The sequence below is a fragment of the Pangasianodon hypophthalmus genome, chromosome 6 (genome assembly GCF_027358585.1).
Source record: "Pangasianodon hypophthalmus isolate fPanHyp1 chromosome 6, fPanHyp1.pri, whole genome shotgun sequence".
Classification (NCBI taxonomy): domain Eukaryota; kingdom Metazoa; phylum Chordata; class Actinopteri; order Siluriformes; family Pangasiidae; genus Pangasianodon; species Pangasianodon hypophthalmus.
This window is the reverse complement of record NC_069715.1, coordinates 4,763,141-4,778,121: the sequence shown is the minus strand read 5'-3', so window position 1 is coordinate 4,778,121 and position 14,981 is coordinate 4,763,141. Positions and strand designations below refer to the sequence as shown.

General features: G+C 38.5%; 2 protein-coding genes across 2 annotated transcripts; both read left to right on the top strand.

Moving 5' to 3' along the window:
* The first annotated feature begins 4,224 nt into the window (after positions 1-4,224).
* On the top strand, positions 4,225-6,165 carry LOC117597542 (extracellular calcium-sensing receptor-like). Its single transcript, XM_053234955.1, has 4 exons — positions 4,225-4,710; positions 4,793-5,017; positions 5,382-5,505; positions 5,667-6,165. Exons 1-4 carry the CDS (start codon positions 4,381-4,383, stop codon positions 6,110-6,112), a joined length of 1,125 nt encoding a protein of 374 aa, XP_053090930.1. The 5' UTR covers positions 4,225-4,380; the 3' UTR covers positions 6,113-6,165.
* A 4,346-nt stretch (positions 6,166-10,511) lies between these two features.
* On the top strand, positions 10,512-14,515 carry LOC128318528 (extracellular calcium-sensing receptor-like). The gene is made up of 6 exons (XM_053234952.1): positions 10,512-10,860; positions 10,992-11,277; positions 11,808-12,563; positions 12,657-12,884; positions 13,313-13,436; positions 13,602-14,515. Exons 1-6 carry the CDS (start codon positions 10,667-10,669, stop codon positions 14,513-14,515), a joined length of 2,502 nt encoding a protein of 833 aa, XP_053090927.1. The 5' UTR covers positions 10,512-10,666.
* The last annotated feature ends 466 nt before the right edge of the window (positions 14,516-14,981 follow it).

The following is a 14,981-nucleotide window of genomic DNA, read 5'->3' as shown; positions in this document are numbered from 1 at the left end:
TAGTTTCATTAACAATAAGCACTTTAGATGTAAGAGAGATAATATTTAACAGTCCTAGCTTCAGATCAAAGGTGCTGGCTGTGCATTCAGTATGATTCAATTTTATGGTAATTAGGTTATTAAAAAAACTTTGAGTATTTCTACATTTTTGTTTAGCTCGGGGAACAGACACAGTCTCAATATTTTGGAAACTAAATGAAGACTCAGCGCATTTAGAAGATGGTCGGTTTAGCCTGCTTGTCTGCTCCTTGGCCTTGGCTCTGGATTGTCACCAATTAACTAGGCCTGTTCTGAGACTAGGTGCTATGCTGCAAGAAATGAGAGCAGCACCTTCCTGAATGGGATGAATACTGTCCCACCTTAACAGGCCAGCCTTGCCCTCAAAACTACACCAATTATCTATAAAGCCCACATTGTTTTTGGAGCACCACCTGGACATCCAGCAGTTCAGTGACCATAACCTGCTGTAAGCTACATCGCCATGCTGCAGAGGGATGGGGCCAGAGCATACTACTGCATAGGACATTGCCTTTGCTAATTTACACACCTCTACAATGTTACTTTTAATAATCTCTGACTGGCCAAGATGTATGTCATTAGCTCCTACATGAATAACTATCTTTGAACCTATGCTTGCCTAAGACACACAGATTACCTGCTATGTCCGGCGCCCTGGCTCCCAGTATACACTTAATTAGTGCTGCTGGTGCCCCTTAAGGCCTAGCTAATTTCATGTGCCTTAAGAGTCTCCTATAACCAGAGCTCTTTCAGGTTTCTCAGCGGGTGCTTCACTGAGGACAGCAAACCTGTTAGACACGTGAAGTGGAGAGGAGTGGTGCTCCTGTGGGCGAGCCTTAGCGTTAGCTTTGGCATTGTGATTATACCGTTGAGTCATCACCCATTTGCCCCGCTGTGAGGGCTCTAATGCTGGAGTTGGAGGATTGCTAACTCTGCCTAAGGCACCCAGACTTTCCCCTACAGAAACTACGCTGCTCTCGCTCTCACTAACCCTCTCTAGATTCTGGATGTGCACCTCTAATGATGCAATCTTCTCCATCAGAGAACTAACTAATATACATTTATCACAAATAAAGCTATTACTAATGATAGAAGAAGAATGACTAAACATCCTGCACTCAACACACTGAACAAGCTGAATGTTTGTCATGTTGATTTTTTAACATACCTTAGTTGAAGATTTGTTGAGAGTATGTTAGACGGATCCAGCGTGGATGGCCTCCGCTCGCTGTCCTTAGACAAAAAAAAGAGTTCTTCAAAAAAATGAAAATTCAGCAGAAGGGAAAGTGAAAAATACAACAAATGGAAACAATAGCACAAAATTATTGGTAAAGAAAGAAACAATATAGTTTAAATGCTGACCCAGGCAAGAAACTCCTGGCAAACGAATCGAAAACAGGAGCTATGTCACCATTACATTTTGCCTACTTGTACACAGTCCTGCTGTTTCACTTTCAAGACTGCTGTTTGAGATTGTTGATATGCCCTGACGCTGATGGACTATTATAGGAAATGGCCCGAGGTAGCCTTTACTGTATCTGTTGAAACAAAACAAGTGACTTCATTTCTCACCTCTGTCTTCAGTAGACATTTCAACCCAACAACTCTAGTTAGTGACAGTGGGCCTCAGTTCACTTCTCCTGAGTTCGCTGCATTCTTGAAAGAAAGGGACATTTAGCACATTCGTACATCAGTGTATCACCTTGCTGCAAATTGAGCTATTGAAAGCTTCCACCAAGTGCTTAAAAGTATGATTCAGCCAGGCATTCTACAATCACCACCATGGAAAGCGACAGTGTCTGACTTGTCACTTGTACCGTGCTACACCACATGCTATGACAAGTGTTTTCTCCTTTGAATTACTTCAAGGAAGGAAAATGTGCACCAGCCTCAATGTTCTTACACCCCCACCTTCTGGCCATGAGCCTAAACATATGAGTAAGTGTGTTTCAGCATGGCAAGATGAAATGAATGCTCGCTTTGATCGCAAATGTCCAGTATGTCATTCTTCTTTCCAAAATGGGGATAAAGTGCACATAAAGAAATCAGTATATGTGCCAAAAGCTCATTTCAAGTTCACTCATCCAGTTGAAGTTAGGAAAAAAGTTGGCCCTTACACCTACCTCTTAGATGATAGAAAGAAATTGCATGTGTCATGCCTTGCACCAGTACCGACTAACGCTCTGGATAATGGATTGACCACCACTGCTAGAAACCTGTTTCCATCTCTTGTGCAATTGTCCGGAAATTCAGTGTCCTCTGATGCTTGTTTGCATGAGAAACGTCAAAGATGTGAGCCTGATTGGCTAAAGGATAATGGACACTAGGCTTTTACTGTGCACACACACGCGAACATTCAAGTACTGTTATAATGTTCATATTGTTTATTATCATTAAGTGTTTTCTCGCATTCATTTAATGTGCAGTTTAGTGTATTCTTTCACATACATGTGAAATTGCTGATTAATAACAAATGTGATGCTCATTATTCTTATGTCATGCACTGTTATATGACTACAGAAAGAATTCAGTTAAGTAAGAGGGGAATGTGTGCTGCCCTTATATTAATGCACCACTAGATGGCGTTCAAGTTTCCTGGTTGTAGTTAAGCATGGGTAAGAGAAGAGGTGTTGCAATGCCGAGCCTGCACATTATAATGCTAGTTGATTACTCATTAAAATTCTTAAAAGGATGATTCTTCTGTGTTCTCTGTCTGCTTAAGATATAGCAGACAGATACACCATTTGAGAGTGCAACCTCACAAAGAACTTCAAGTTCTTTGTGAGGTTGCACAGAAAGCACAGAATAGCCCAGAGAGTTGTGGGGCCAGTCATTTCAACATGTATCTATAATAGGCTGTAGTGTATATATGAAATAAATCTCTTAGGCCATGCACATTTTCTTCACTCAGCTTAACAGTTCTCATGCCAAATTGTAGCTTGTTCAGTCATGCAAAAAGAATGGGTCAAGTGACCTAACAGACATTGCATAAGAAATGAAAAGACTGGGAAAAGTGGAACAACAGGTCACTTTGTCAGTGGCTTTACTAGAGTCCATCACTAGGGGCTTAAACTTACATAGTGTGCCCATAGCCAACAATATTTTTTTTTATTCAGATGTTGGTGTTGGCAAGGGCTGGACTGCCTTAATGTTTGTTTAATTAATTGCACTGGCTAAGTGGGTGGCTATTGATCATTGCCTAGCAGTAAGAAGTCCCCAGAATTGTGAAAAGGTGCACAGAAGCCAATGGGACTAGGCACATCACCTAGAATTGTTATTGTCAAGAAGGTGATATCAACTTATCTGATCTTTTTCAGCAGGTGTAATCTTCACCTGGGAACAAAAAGCCACTACTTGCTGGTGTTAGGCCAACAGGTGGAAGCATCTGACAGCAGACATCACCCACAAGACTACATTGTTCATGTATGTCCCCCTTCAAGCATGTTTGGATAGATATTGTGGGACTACCATTACATTCTGATAATGGTCAACTATGCAACATGCATGAGGATGTATGTGGCTGGGTCTTTTTGCCAGTTTATTAATTGTTTGCTCTCTATGAATTCCCCCAGGCCTCAAAGGGTTTCTCCCGTATTGAATTACTGTTTGACCGATGACCCCATGGGCTTCTAGCTGCTGATGCCTAGGAGCGCCATCCATTCCTCTATTGGTCAGAGAACACATAGAAAAAATACAACAATGCGAATTGATTGGCTGCACAGGCTGATAGCATGTGCACTGTAGTGGTTGTAAATAATTTGAATAATAATCTGTCCCTTAATGACATCACAAAGCTCATCGCCTCTCTGATTTGTCCAAACTGAATGGTCATACCCAGAAGACACAGAGCATGTCTATAAATATATGAGTATGATATCTGTTGAGGACTGATCCAGCAAAAGCACTGGACAAAATCTGTGATGTTATTCATTATACTACTCCTTTCTCTTAGCCTGGCAAAGAGAGAAAATTACCATATTCTGGAAAACCCAGAAGATTCACTGCAGTCTAAAGATGGAGATGTGATAATTGGAGCTATCTTTTCAATATATAGTGGTACACAGACTGCCACACTGCCACATACTGAAAAACCTCAACCTTTAAGCTGCATTAGGTTTGTTGTAGTTGAAAATTTGACATTGTAGTCATTTTTAATGGAAATCTGTATTGTATTTGTGCATTGTATTTTTTTAATTTTCTTTTTATATTAGATATGCCATTTGTATTTTCTTGTATTTTCTTTGAGGTTTTAACCTCAGAGATTTACACCTTACTCATGAAATCAACAGAAGCAACAGCTTAATCCCAAATATCTCAATATGTTACAGGATTTATGATAATTGTGGTTCAAGATTGTTATCTATGAAGGCAGCCATGGCTTTGATGATTGGTAAGGACATAACAGTAGATAATGTCTGCTCTGGTAGTTTTGCTGACAATGTTGTAATTGAATTTTGGCAGACAGTGTTCCCTTGTTTGCATACAGAGAGAAACATTCCTCACACTGAAAACAATTGCAGCAAATATGAAGATATGATTCCATGTAAAAACTGCAAGGAAGATATATCAGAATTGAGATATGCAAAAAATATATACAATGCAGGTTCTGCTGTGGCACATTCTCTACACAGCCTGTTGAGATGCACAGAAAACCAGAATTGTGAGAAAGACAAAACAATACAATCATGGCAGGTAACACAAGATAATCAAAGCAAGCTATGTCAATGACTGACACTATCATGAAATGAATGCATGTTTTCTTTTCCTTTTGAAGGTTGGTGAGTTTCTAAAAAATGTAAATTGTACCACTGATGTAGGAGAAGTTTGTTTAGACAGCAATGGGGCAATGACTGCAAAGTACAATGTGGTGAACTGGCAACGAGGGCTCAATGGAGAAGTGCAGTGTAAGGCAGTGGTCTATTACATTGCCTCTCTGCCAAGTGGACAACGGTTTGTCCTAAATGCTGAAGATATAGTCTGGACTGGAGAGAAAATAGAGGTACATACAATGTTACACACAATGATAGGCCCTTTAAACAATGATAGGTCCTATATAACTTTTTCTGGCAAAATCAAATGTTCTAAAAATGTTATCTACATCCCATGGAATACAAAATATTGCTTCAAAAGAAAAAAAGAAAAAAAAACAAGCTGATTATATTGCTGAGCAAATTATTATAACTCAGCAGCTTGGAATTGTGATATAGAACCATATGATTTTAAGGTTCTGAAACCTTAAAACCTTAAAACCTTAGTGTCTAAATTTAAATAGAGTATTAATATGTGGACACATTGTTACAATTGTGCCTCTGAATTCTATATGAAAATTACTTATTGTAGCCACAATATATTGTTCATATTAGAAGTCAAGGTCTGTGTGCAGTGAGAGCTGTCCTCCAGGCACGAGGAAAGCTGCACAGAAAGGAAGGCCTGTCTGCTACTACGACTGTATACCATGTGCAGAGGGAGAGATCAGTAACCAGACAGGTAATTTCCACATTACCAAGTTTCAAAGACACGTTGTTAATTGCATACTTTGTATCCTCCTTTTATTATTTAGGATACAGTTTCTTAACAATGCCATTAATAAATAAAACCACAAGATAAAGTATATTTCCTTCCTAATCAGAAGCATTGTTATTTTTCAGATTCAATTAACTGTGAGCAGTGTCCAGGACAATATTGGTCTAATGCTGACAGAGATAAATGTGTGCTAAAGGTCATAGAGTTTCTGTCATTTACAGAGATTATGGGAAAAATACTGATACTTTTTTCTTTGTTTGGAACCGCATTAACTGTGTTAGTAACTATTTTATTTCTAATAGAAAAAGACATTCCCATTGTTAAGGGCAACATCTCTGAGCTGAACTTCCTGCTGTTGTTCTCCCTGACTCTGTGTTTCCTCTGTTCACTTACTTTCATTGGTCGGCCCTCTCAGTGGTCCTGTATGCTGCGACACACGTCGTTTGGGATCACCTTTGTCCTCTGTATCTCCTGTGTACTGGGGAAAACAGTAGTTGTGATAATGGCCTTCAGGGCTACACTTCCTGGCAGTAAAGGAAATCACTCAAAGAAACAAGTTATTCAAATTTGAAAACATAAAAGTCATCATTTTGGCTGACACATACACACACACAATGTTGAATATAAACAAGTAAATAATATGATAATCACATCATATCATAACAGTCAATTCTAAACAATTACACTTAATCTGCATATGGATGAGAACAGATTAAACTTATCATAAAAAAAAATCACAACTGAGTCTTATCTCTGTCCATAGAAAAATGTTTTGTATTCATCAACATGCCTCTTTGTATATTAAGAATATAGGACAATTAGTTTATTGGCACAAAACTATCTTATTATATGTCAAAAGGGGAGTTAAGAGATATATTTTCTCATTTTAACATTTACATTTACGGCATTTGACAGATGCCCTTATCCAGCGCAACTTACATTTATCTTAGTTATACAACTGAGCAGTTGAGGGTTAAGGACCTTGCTCAAGGGCCCAGCAGTGGCAGCTTGGTGATGATGGGAATTCATGACCTTCCAATCAGAAGTGCAATGTCTTAACCACTGAGCTACCACCACTGAGCTACATTATTAATAGGCCCCAATGCATATAATCATAAACCAAAAACAAACAAGCAAACAAACAAATAAAAATCTGTCAGACAGAATAAAGAATAATCTCCACAAACAAAATATAAAAATGCTTATACTAGATGATGGATGGTCAGTTCTCTGCTTTAAAAAACATGTCTTATGGATTTCTTCTGAACAGCAGAGGACACTGAAGACCAGGAATTTAAGATCACAAGCTCCTGCACGAGCCAAAATATCTCACACAATTTACACAATATGCTTATTTGGAAAACATCATGAGTACCATGAGTACATCATGAGTGTAGATTATAAATAGTATAGTAGTATTAATAGTATTTAACATATTACACATTTACTGTTGAAAATCGCTATGTTTGCTCCATTAACTGTGTAGAAATATAAAAAAAAAATAAGGGCAGAGTTTGTGGTTTGGGTGAGGACTTAGGGTGGAGGGTACTAATGACCTTAGGTGAAGCAGCACAGATGGGACCCTTCAGTTGGACCCACTCATTGAGCGGCTTGATAAATAAAGTGAAGTGAAGTGACATGTGGCCAAGTATGGTGACCCATACTCGGAATTTGTGCTCTGCATCTAACCCATCCAAGTGCACACACACAGTAGTGAACACACACCCGGAACAGTGGGCAGCCTTTTTCGCTGCTGCGCCCGGGGAGCAGTTGGGGGTTCGGTGCCTTGCTCAAGGGTCTCACCTCAGTCATGGTATTGAGGGTGGAAGAGAGCGCTGGTCATTCACTCCTCCACCTACAATCCCTGCCGGACCTGAGACTCGAACCCATGACCTTCAGGTTCACCTTTGGGTTGCAAGGCCGACTCTCTAAACAGTAGGTCACGACTGTGAAGGGTGTGGCCCTTAAATGGTTTACTTCTTTCATTAAGGACAGGACATTATCAGTCAATATTGGTAATGTTTTCTCATCTTGTGCTACTGCGACTTGTGTTGCTCCACAAGGTTCCATCTTAGGGCCCATCCTTTTTTCACTGTGTATGCTCCTGCATATACAGTGTATATGCTCCTGAAATACAGCTGTATCTTCCCCTGAACAATGTCATATTTGGTAGTGTCAGTTACCAGAAATGAAATTTGCTCATAGTGAGCACTGACTTGGATCATTGTAGTGAGCATTGTGGTGAGCATTGTGATCCTCCTCCAATGGGTCCGCCATCGAGAGCTTGAACTTGGAGTAGGGTTTGAAGTTGTGGTATGTCAGCAGTGAAACATGGGACGATACTTCACATTATGAGTCCGTTCATGACTGGGTTTTATATTGTGACCATGTGTGAGTGAGTCTAGGTAGGAACAATCAATAATCAGGTGACATGGCAGCCATATCTGTAGTCTGCAATGCATTCTGTGAATTGGAGTTCAAGGCCAATTGCAGCATTGACACAACAACATTGTCAAACACTGTCAAAGAAATCTTAAGTGCTTATTATTTACTTACTTTACTTACTAGGTGCTTAGTATTGCTTACTTATTATATACTTAGTATATATATATATATATATATATATATATATATATATATATATATATATATATTATAAATGTATTGGCATAGTAGGGAGTCAAAAATAATTCTATTCCTGTTATTTAGGCTTTACCCTGGTCAAATGTTTCGTGCTCACAGCTATCTGTGCACTTGAACTTTTATTGGCATCAATACATGCAAATGAGCTGTGCCGTGAACATGCTTGGTAATTTATGGGTGACTGGCATTCCACATACACACAAGTACAAAGAAAATCAGTGTTTCTGAAACGTTTGTAAATCTGGTGAAAATGTTTTGTTCAGTTTGGTTTAGACAAACATTTACACACAATTTTACTAAAAGATTTATAAATGAGGCCCATTATTTGGTAGCACTTTACACTTTACTGTTTGACAACTCATAGGCAGCTATGCAGGAATGAATGGGTAGTTCTTCATTAACATTTATTTCTATTAACTACTAAGAACTACTATTTAATTACTCTGTAAGTAAAATTGGCCAAGACACGTCACCTAGGATTGACATTGTCAGAATCAGAATTGGGCTTTAATGGCCATGTATACTTACACATACATGGCCATTAATGCCCGTGTGTGTGTAAGTATACATGGCCATTAAAGCCCGATTCTGATTCTGACAATGTCCATGTATACTTACACATACAAGGAATTTGTCTTTGGTTACACAGTAGCTCACAGTATACATAAGTGACAATAAACATTATATAGCAGTACAATAGCACCCATTCCTACCTGAGTTTAACTGCACACACACCCAAAACACACACCTTCATACCTGTAAACCTTGCACATGCATTCGGTGGTGAGAATTGTTTAAGGTGCTGAGGTCAGCAGGTGGGTTAGGGGTAATAGAATAAATATAATAAAAATAAATATAATAAAATTAAGATAAATATGAAGGAAATACAATAAAAAATAGGAAATAAGAATAAAAAAGTTAAGTACCAGAGATGGGGATGAGCCTTCCCTGGGTTACGTCAGAAAAGAGGAACGTGAGGCAGGCTCGGGACAACTCAAACAGTTTTTTATTTTTACTTTAAAACTTTTGCTTTTCAGTGCTATCTCACTCTCTGAACGAACTTACGAATCATATTTTTAAGCATTTGATTAATGTATTCCACCAGTCCATCCGTCTGTGGATGGTAAACAATGGTGCGAATCAATTTGGGGGCAGTCGTGGCCTAATGGATAGCGGATCACACTTGCAACCCGAAGGTGAACCTGAAGGTGTGGGTTCGAGTCTCAGGTCCGGCAGGGATTGTAGGTGGGGGGAGTGAATGACCAGCGCTCTCTTCCACCCTCAATACCACGACTGAGGTGAGACCCTTGAGCAAGGCACCGAACCCCCAACTGCTCCCTGGGCGCCGCAGCAAAAAAGGCTGCCCACTGCTCCGGGTGTGTGTTCACTACTGTGTGTGTGTGCACTTGGATGGGTTAAAAGCAGAGCACAAATTCCGAGTATGGGTCACCATACTTGGCCACAAGTCTCTTCACTTCACTTCACTTTAATCAATTCGTAAAGCTTGCGTAGTGTCCCTAACATAAACATAGTGCCCTGGTCAGTCAGGATCTCTTTCAGGATCCCAGACTTGTTTGGCTCACATGTGATGAAACAAACACAAAAAAACAAATAAAACATTGGGGAGCTTATAACCAGTGTCACCATCTGTGGTGGCATCTTGGATTTTGGTGAAGACTTCCGCATCTGATCTTTTTCAGCAGATGCATGAAAAAGCCATCAGCTGCTGCTAGACATCACCCATAAGCCTCCATCAGCTCATGTATGTATGCTTTGCTCATGTATGTAGCCCTTCAAGGATAGATATTTGGGGGATTACATTTTGGCCATGGTCAATGCCCACATGTTTACTGAAGCCTGTTGCCCTAATGAAAACGACATTCTAGGCTAGTACCAGAGAGCTTTACCTCCCTCCTACTCATTGGCTGAAATGAGGAAGCTTCTCTAGGTGAGCCAAAGATACACAATATCCCCATGGATGAGCTGGTCAAGTGATTTAATGAAAAGCTGAAGAGGGAGGCAGCTGAGGATGTATCAGGCTGGTGCCTGTTGCTACTTTATTTATTAGTTGCTCTCTAGGTTTTTCTCCAGGCCTCAAAGTGCTTCTCCCTAATTGAATTACTCTTTGGTAGATGACCTCATAGGCTTCTTGCTGTCCCCAAAGTGGCCTAGGAGCACTATTCCCCTACTGTTAAAAGAACAAAGGGAATACAACAATGCAAACAGTCTGGCCACACAGTTTCACGGCATGCACAAGCCAACAATAGTAACTGTAAATAATGTGTGTGGGCATTAATTAAACCAGATATTAGAGACATTTCCCAGGACCATCTTGTCCCTTAATGACATCACAAAACTCACCAACTCTCTGATTTGTCCAAACTGAATGGTCATACCCAGAAGAATCATAACATGTTTATAAATATGTGAAGACTATATCTGTTGAGGACTGAGCCAGCAAAAGCATTGTAGAAACTTTGTAATGTTATTCCTAGTACTACTCCTTTCTCTTAGCCTGGCAAAGGGAGAAAATTGCTATATTCTGGAAAACCCAGAAGATCCTCTGCTATCAAAAGATGGAGATGTGATCATTGGAGCTATCTTTTCAGTACATAGGGGTACACAGATGCAGTCACTGCCATATACTGAAAAACCTAAGCCTTTAATCTGCATCAGGTTTGTTGTAGTGGAAAATGTAACATTGTAGTCATAGGAAATCTCCATTGTATTTCGGCATTGTATTTCTTTTAGTTTTCATTCTTATAGTAAATATATCATTTTCTTATTATTTTTATGTATATTTGTAGATTTAACCTCAGAGAATTACGCTTTGCTCAGACCATGACTTTTGCAATCGATGAAATCAACAGAAGCAACAGCTTGCTCCCAAATATTTCAATTGGTTACAAGATTTATGACAATTGTCTCTCAGGATTGCTATCTATGAAGGCAGCCATGGCTTTGATGAATGGTCAGGACATAACAGCAGATGCCTGCTCTGGACAAGCAGTAGTACAAGCAATTATTGGGGAGTCAGAGTCTACTCCTACTATAGCACTCACAAAAACTACAGGACCTTTTAAGATCCCAGTGGTAAGAATCAATTATTCTAATAATTATTAAATAACAATTTATTTAATAGCTACAAAACACACTTGAAATATACAGGTAAAAATATAAAGAGCAATGTCTACATTTAAGTCATTATATATCCAGTTTCATCTATTTCCTAATCGTAAGTCCTATGATATTAGTTTCTTAGGCCTCAACAGCTAAGAGAGTCTCAGTTTTACTTTCAAAACAATTCTAACAAGGGGGTAAATTGTAGTGATTAATGGATTAATCAGATGTGCATGTTTACCATATATATTTGTTTTTGAGAAATATATGTTATTATGGGCAGCATGGTGGTGCAATGAGTACAATTGCCACCTCACAGCTCTTTTTGTATTTAGTGTACATAGTATATAAACATTATTTTATCAGATTATAATATTCTTATGTGTTTTTCAGTTTGATGCTAGTTATTATTTTGGCTGTTAAAAGAGCCTTCTAATTTCCTCTTGCTTTTCTTGCTTTAAAAAGCCTTTATTTATTTATTTTACCTGTCCTTCTGTCCTCAGATAAGTCATGCTGCCACATGTGAATGTTTGAGCAACAGAAAAGATTACCCATCTTTCTTCAGGACCATAGCAAGTGACTACTACCAGAGCAGAGCATTGGCATATTTGGTCAAGCACTTTGGCTGGTCTTGGGTGGGAGCTGTGAACAGTGATAATGACTATGGCAACAATGGAATGGCCATTTTTCTGAATGCAGCCAAAGAGGAGGGAATATGTGTTGAGTACTCTGAGAAGTTTGACCGGACAGATAATGCCAATATCATCAAAGTGGCTGATACTATTAAGAAAGGCACAGCCAAAGTAATTATTGCATTTCTCGCTTACTTTGATATGAACATTTTAATAGACCATCTTATTCTAAAGAATGTCACTGGCTACCAAATGATTGGTGTAGAGGCATGGATTACTGTTGTCGATCTAGCAACACCAGCAAATTTCAACATATTGGCTGGATCCATTGGTTTTGCTATGGGAAAATTGAACATTAGTAGTTTTGCTGACTATGTTGTAAATGAATTTTGGCATACAGTCTATCCTTGCTTGCATACAGAGTTAAACATTTCTCATACTGAAAACAACTGCAGCAAATATGAAGATATGATTCCATTTAAAAATTACAATGAAGATGTATCTAAATTGAGATATGCAAAAAACATCTACAATGCAGTTTATGCTGTGGCACATTCTCTACACAGCCTGTTGAGATGCACAGAAAACAAGAGTTGTGAGAAAGACAAAACAGTACAACCATGGCAGGTAACACAAAAGAAGAGAAACAAAGCAGGCTCAGTTCATGACTGATACTGTCATGAAATGAAATGAATACCTGTTTTTTCTTTTGCTTTGAAGGTTGCTGAGTCTCTAAAAAAGGTAAATTTTACTACCAAAGTAGGAGAACAGGTTTGGTTTGACAGCACTGGGGCAACGGCTGCAAAGTACGATGTGGTGAACTGGCAACGAGGGTTCAGGGGAGAAGTGGAGTTTAAGACAGTGGGTTATTACGATGCCTCACTCCCAAGTGGCCAACAGTTTGTCCTAAATGTTGAGGATATAGTGTGGGCTGGAGAGAAAAGACAGGTACATCCAATGTTTGCTAATTCCAACTTTTTATTAAATATAATCTCAATGGAATAGGTGATTTTTCAATCAGGCTCTGTAAGGCCCCATATAACTTTGCAAAAATATAACTGGCAAAAATGAATGTTCTAATAATGATATCTCCACTCCACTGAATATATATGAAAAGTTTTACACCAAAATAGTGCTACAAGGTATAAAATATACAAAGCTGAAAAGCTGCTTTGATTTCATTGATGAGCAAATGATTATGGCTAAATTCCAGATTCATGGAACTGATGGATAGAACATTACAATGTGATGGTTATGAAACATAGTCCAACTTAAAATAGAGTAATAATATATGAATACATTATTACTGGTGTATATATTTTCTAAATTCTAAGTGAAAAGTAGTGATTGTAAGCATAATATATTCTTCATATTAGAAGCCAAGGTCTGTGTGCAGTGAGAGCTGTCCACCAGGAACCAGGAAAGCTGCACAGAAAGGAAGGCCTGTCTGCTGCTACGACTGTATACCATGTGCAGAGGGAGAGATCAGTAACCAGACAGGTAATTTCAGCATTACCAAGTTTCAAAGACAAGTTGTTAATTGTACATTTTGTATCCTCCTTTTATTATTTAGGGTACAGTTCCTCAACAATGTCATTCATAAATAAAACCACAAAATAAAGTATATTTTCCTTGCTAATATGACTAACCATGATTATTTTGCAGATTCAAATAACTGTGAGCAGTGTCCAGGAGAATATTGGTCTAATGCTGAGAGAGATAAATGTGTGTTAAAGGTCATAGAGTTTCTTTCATTTACAGAGGTTATGGGGATAGTACTGGTACTTTTTTCCTTGTTTGGAGCTACATTAACTGTGTTAGTAGCTATTTTATTTCTAATAGAAAGGGACACTCCTATCGTTAAGGCCAACAACTCTGAGCTGAGCTTCCTGCTGCTGTTCTCCCTGACTCTGTGTTTCCTCTGTTCACTTACTTTCATTGGACAGCCCTCTCAGTGGTCCTGTATGCTGCGCCACACAGCGTTCGGGATCACTTTTGTCCTCTGTATCTCTTGTGTTCTGGGGAAAACAATAGTGGTGTTAGTGGCCTTCAGGGCTACACTTCCAGGCAGTAATGTCATGAAATGGTTTGGGCCTCTACAACAGAGACTCAGTGTACTTGCCTTCACTCTCATACAGGTTCTTATTTGTGTGCTTTGGTTAACAGTTTCTCCTCCTTTCCCCTATAAGAACATGAACTACTACAAGGAAAAGATCATATTAGAATGTAACTTGGGCTCAGCTATAGGTTTCTGGGCCGTGCTGGGTTATATAGGAGTTCTTGCTTTTTTCTGCTTTGTTTTAGCTTTTCTCGCTAGAAAGTTGCCAGATAATTTTAATGAAGCTAAATTCATCACATTCAGCATACTCATATTCTGTGCTGTGTGGATAACCTTTATTCCAGCTTATGTCAGCTCTCCTGGAAAATTTACTGTAGCTGTGGAGATATTTGCTATTTTGGCCTCCAGTTTTGCGCTATTATTATGTATATTTACACCTAAATGTTATATTATTCTGTTTAAACCTGAACTAAACACAAAGAAAAATATGATGGGAAAAATGCCATCTAAATCACTTTAAGAAACAAATCTGCCAACATATACAGTACATCATTATTTTAGCTGAAGAATGTTTAAACACACAGTGTTGAATATTATGAACTAAATAATATTTAGATATCTTACAAATAATTAAGTCTAATATGGATATGGATGAGAACAGTATAGGGCAATTATCTACTGGCATTAAGAATTTATGATATGGCAAAAATTCCTCAACAAAAGGAAGTTAAGTGTGATACAGTATCTTCTTATATCAATATGCCCCAATGTGTATAACCATAAACCAATCAACCAAATAAACAACTATTAAATAAATAAATACACAGGGTTGGGAGGGTTACTTTATAATGTACTCCATTACAGTTACAAATTACTTCATAAAAAATGTAATCAATAACATGATCCAGGTATCACAATATGAAAGTAATGTAATCTGATTACTTTCAGATTACTTCAAGGTCACATATGTAAATAAAGTCAAGAGA

Excerpts from the sequence above, each read along its gene's own strand:
- LOC117597542 (XM_053234955.1), top strand. The coding sequence starts at position 4,381 with ATGAAGGCAGCCATGGCTTTGATGATTGGTAAGGACATAACAGTAGAT. Across the intron at positions 4,711-4,792 it reads AAACAATACAATCATGGCAG|GTTGGTGAGTTTCTAAAAAA; the intron begins GTAACACAAGAT and ends TTCCTTTTGAAG. Across the intron at positions 5,506-5,666 it reads AGAGATCAGTAACCAGACAG|ATTCAATTAACTGTGAGCAG; the intron begins GTAATTTCCACA and ends GTTATTTTTCAG.
- LOC128318528 (XM_053234952.1), top strand. The coding sequence starts at position 10,667 with ATGTTATTCCTAGTACTACTCCTTTCTCTTAGCCTGGCAAAGGGAGAA. Across the intron at positions 11,278-11,807 it reads GACCTTTTAAGATCCCAGTG|ATAAGTCATGCTGCCACATG; the intron begins GTAAGAATCAAT and ends TTCTGTCCTCAG. Across the intron at positions 13,437-13,601 it reads AGAGATCAGTAACCAGACAG|ATTCAAATAACTGTGAGCAG; the intron begins GTAATTTCAGCA and ends ATTATTTTGCAG.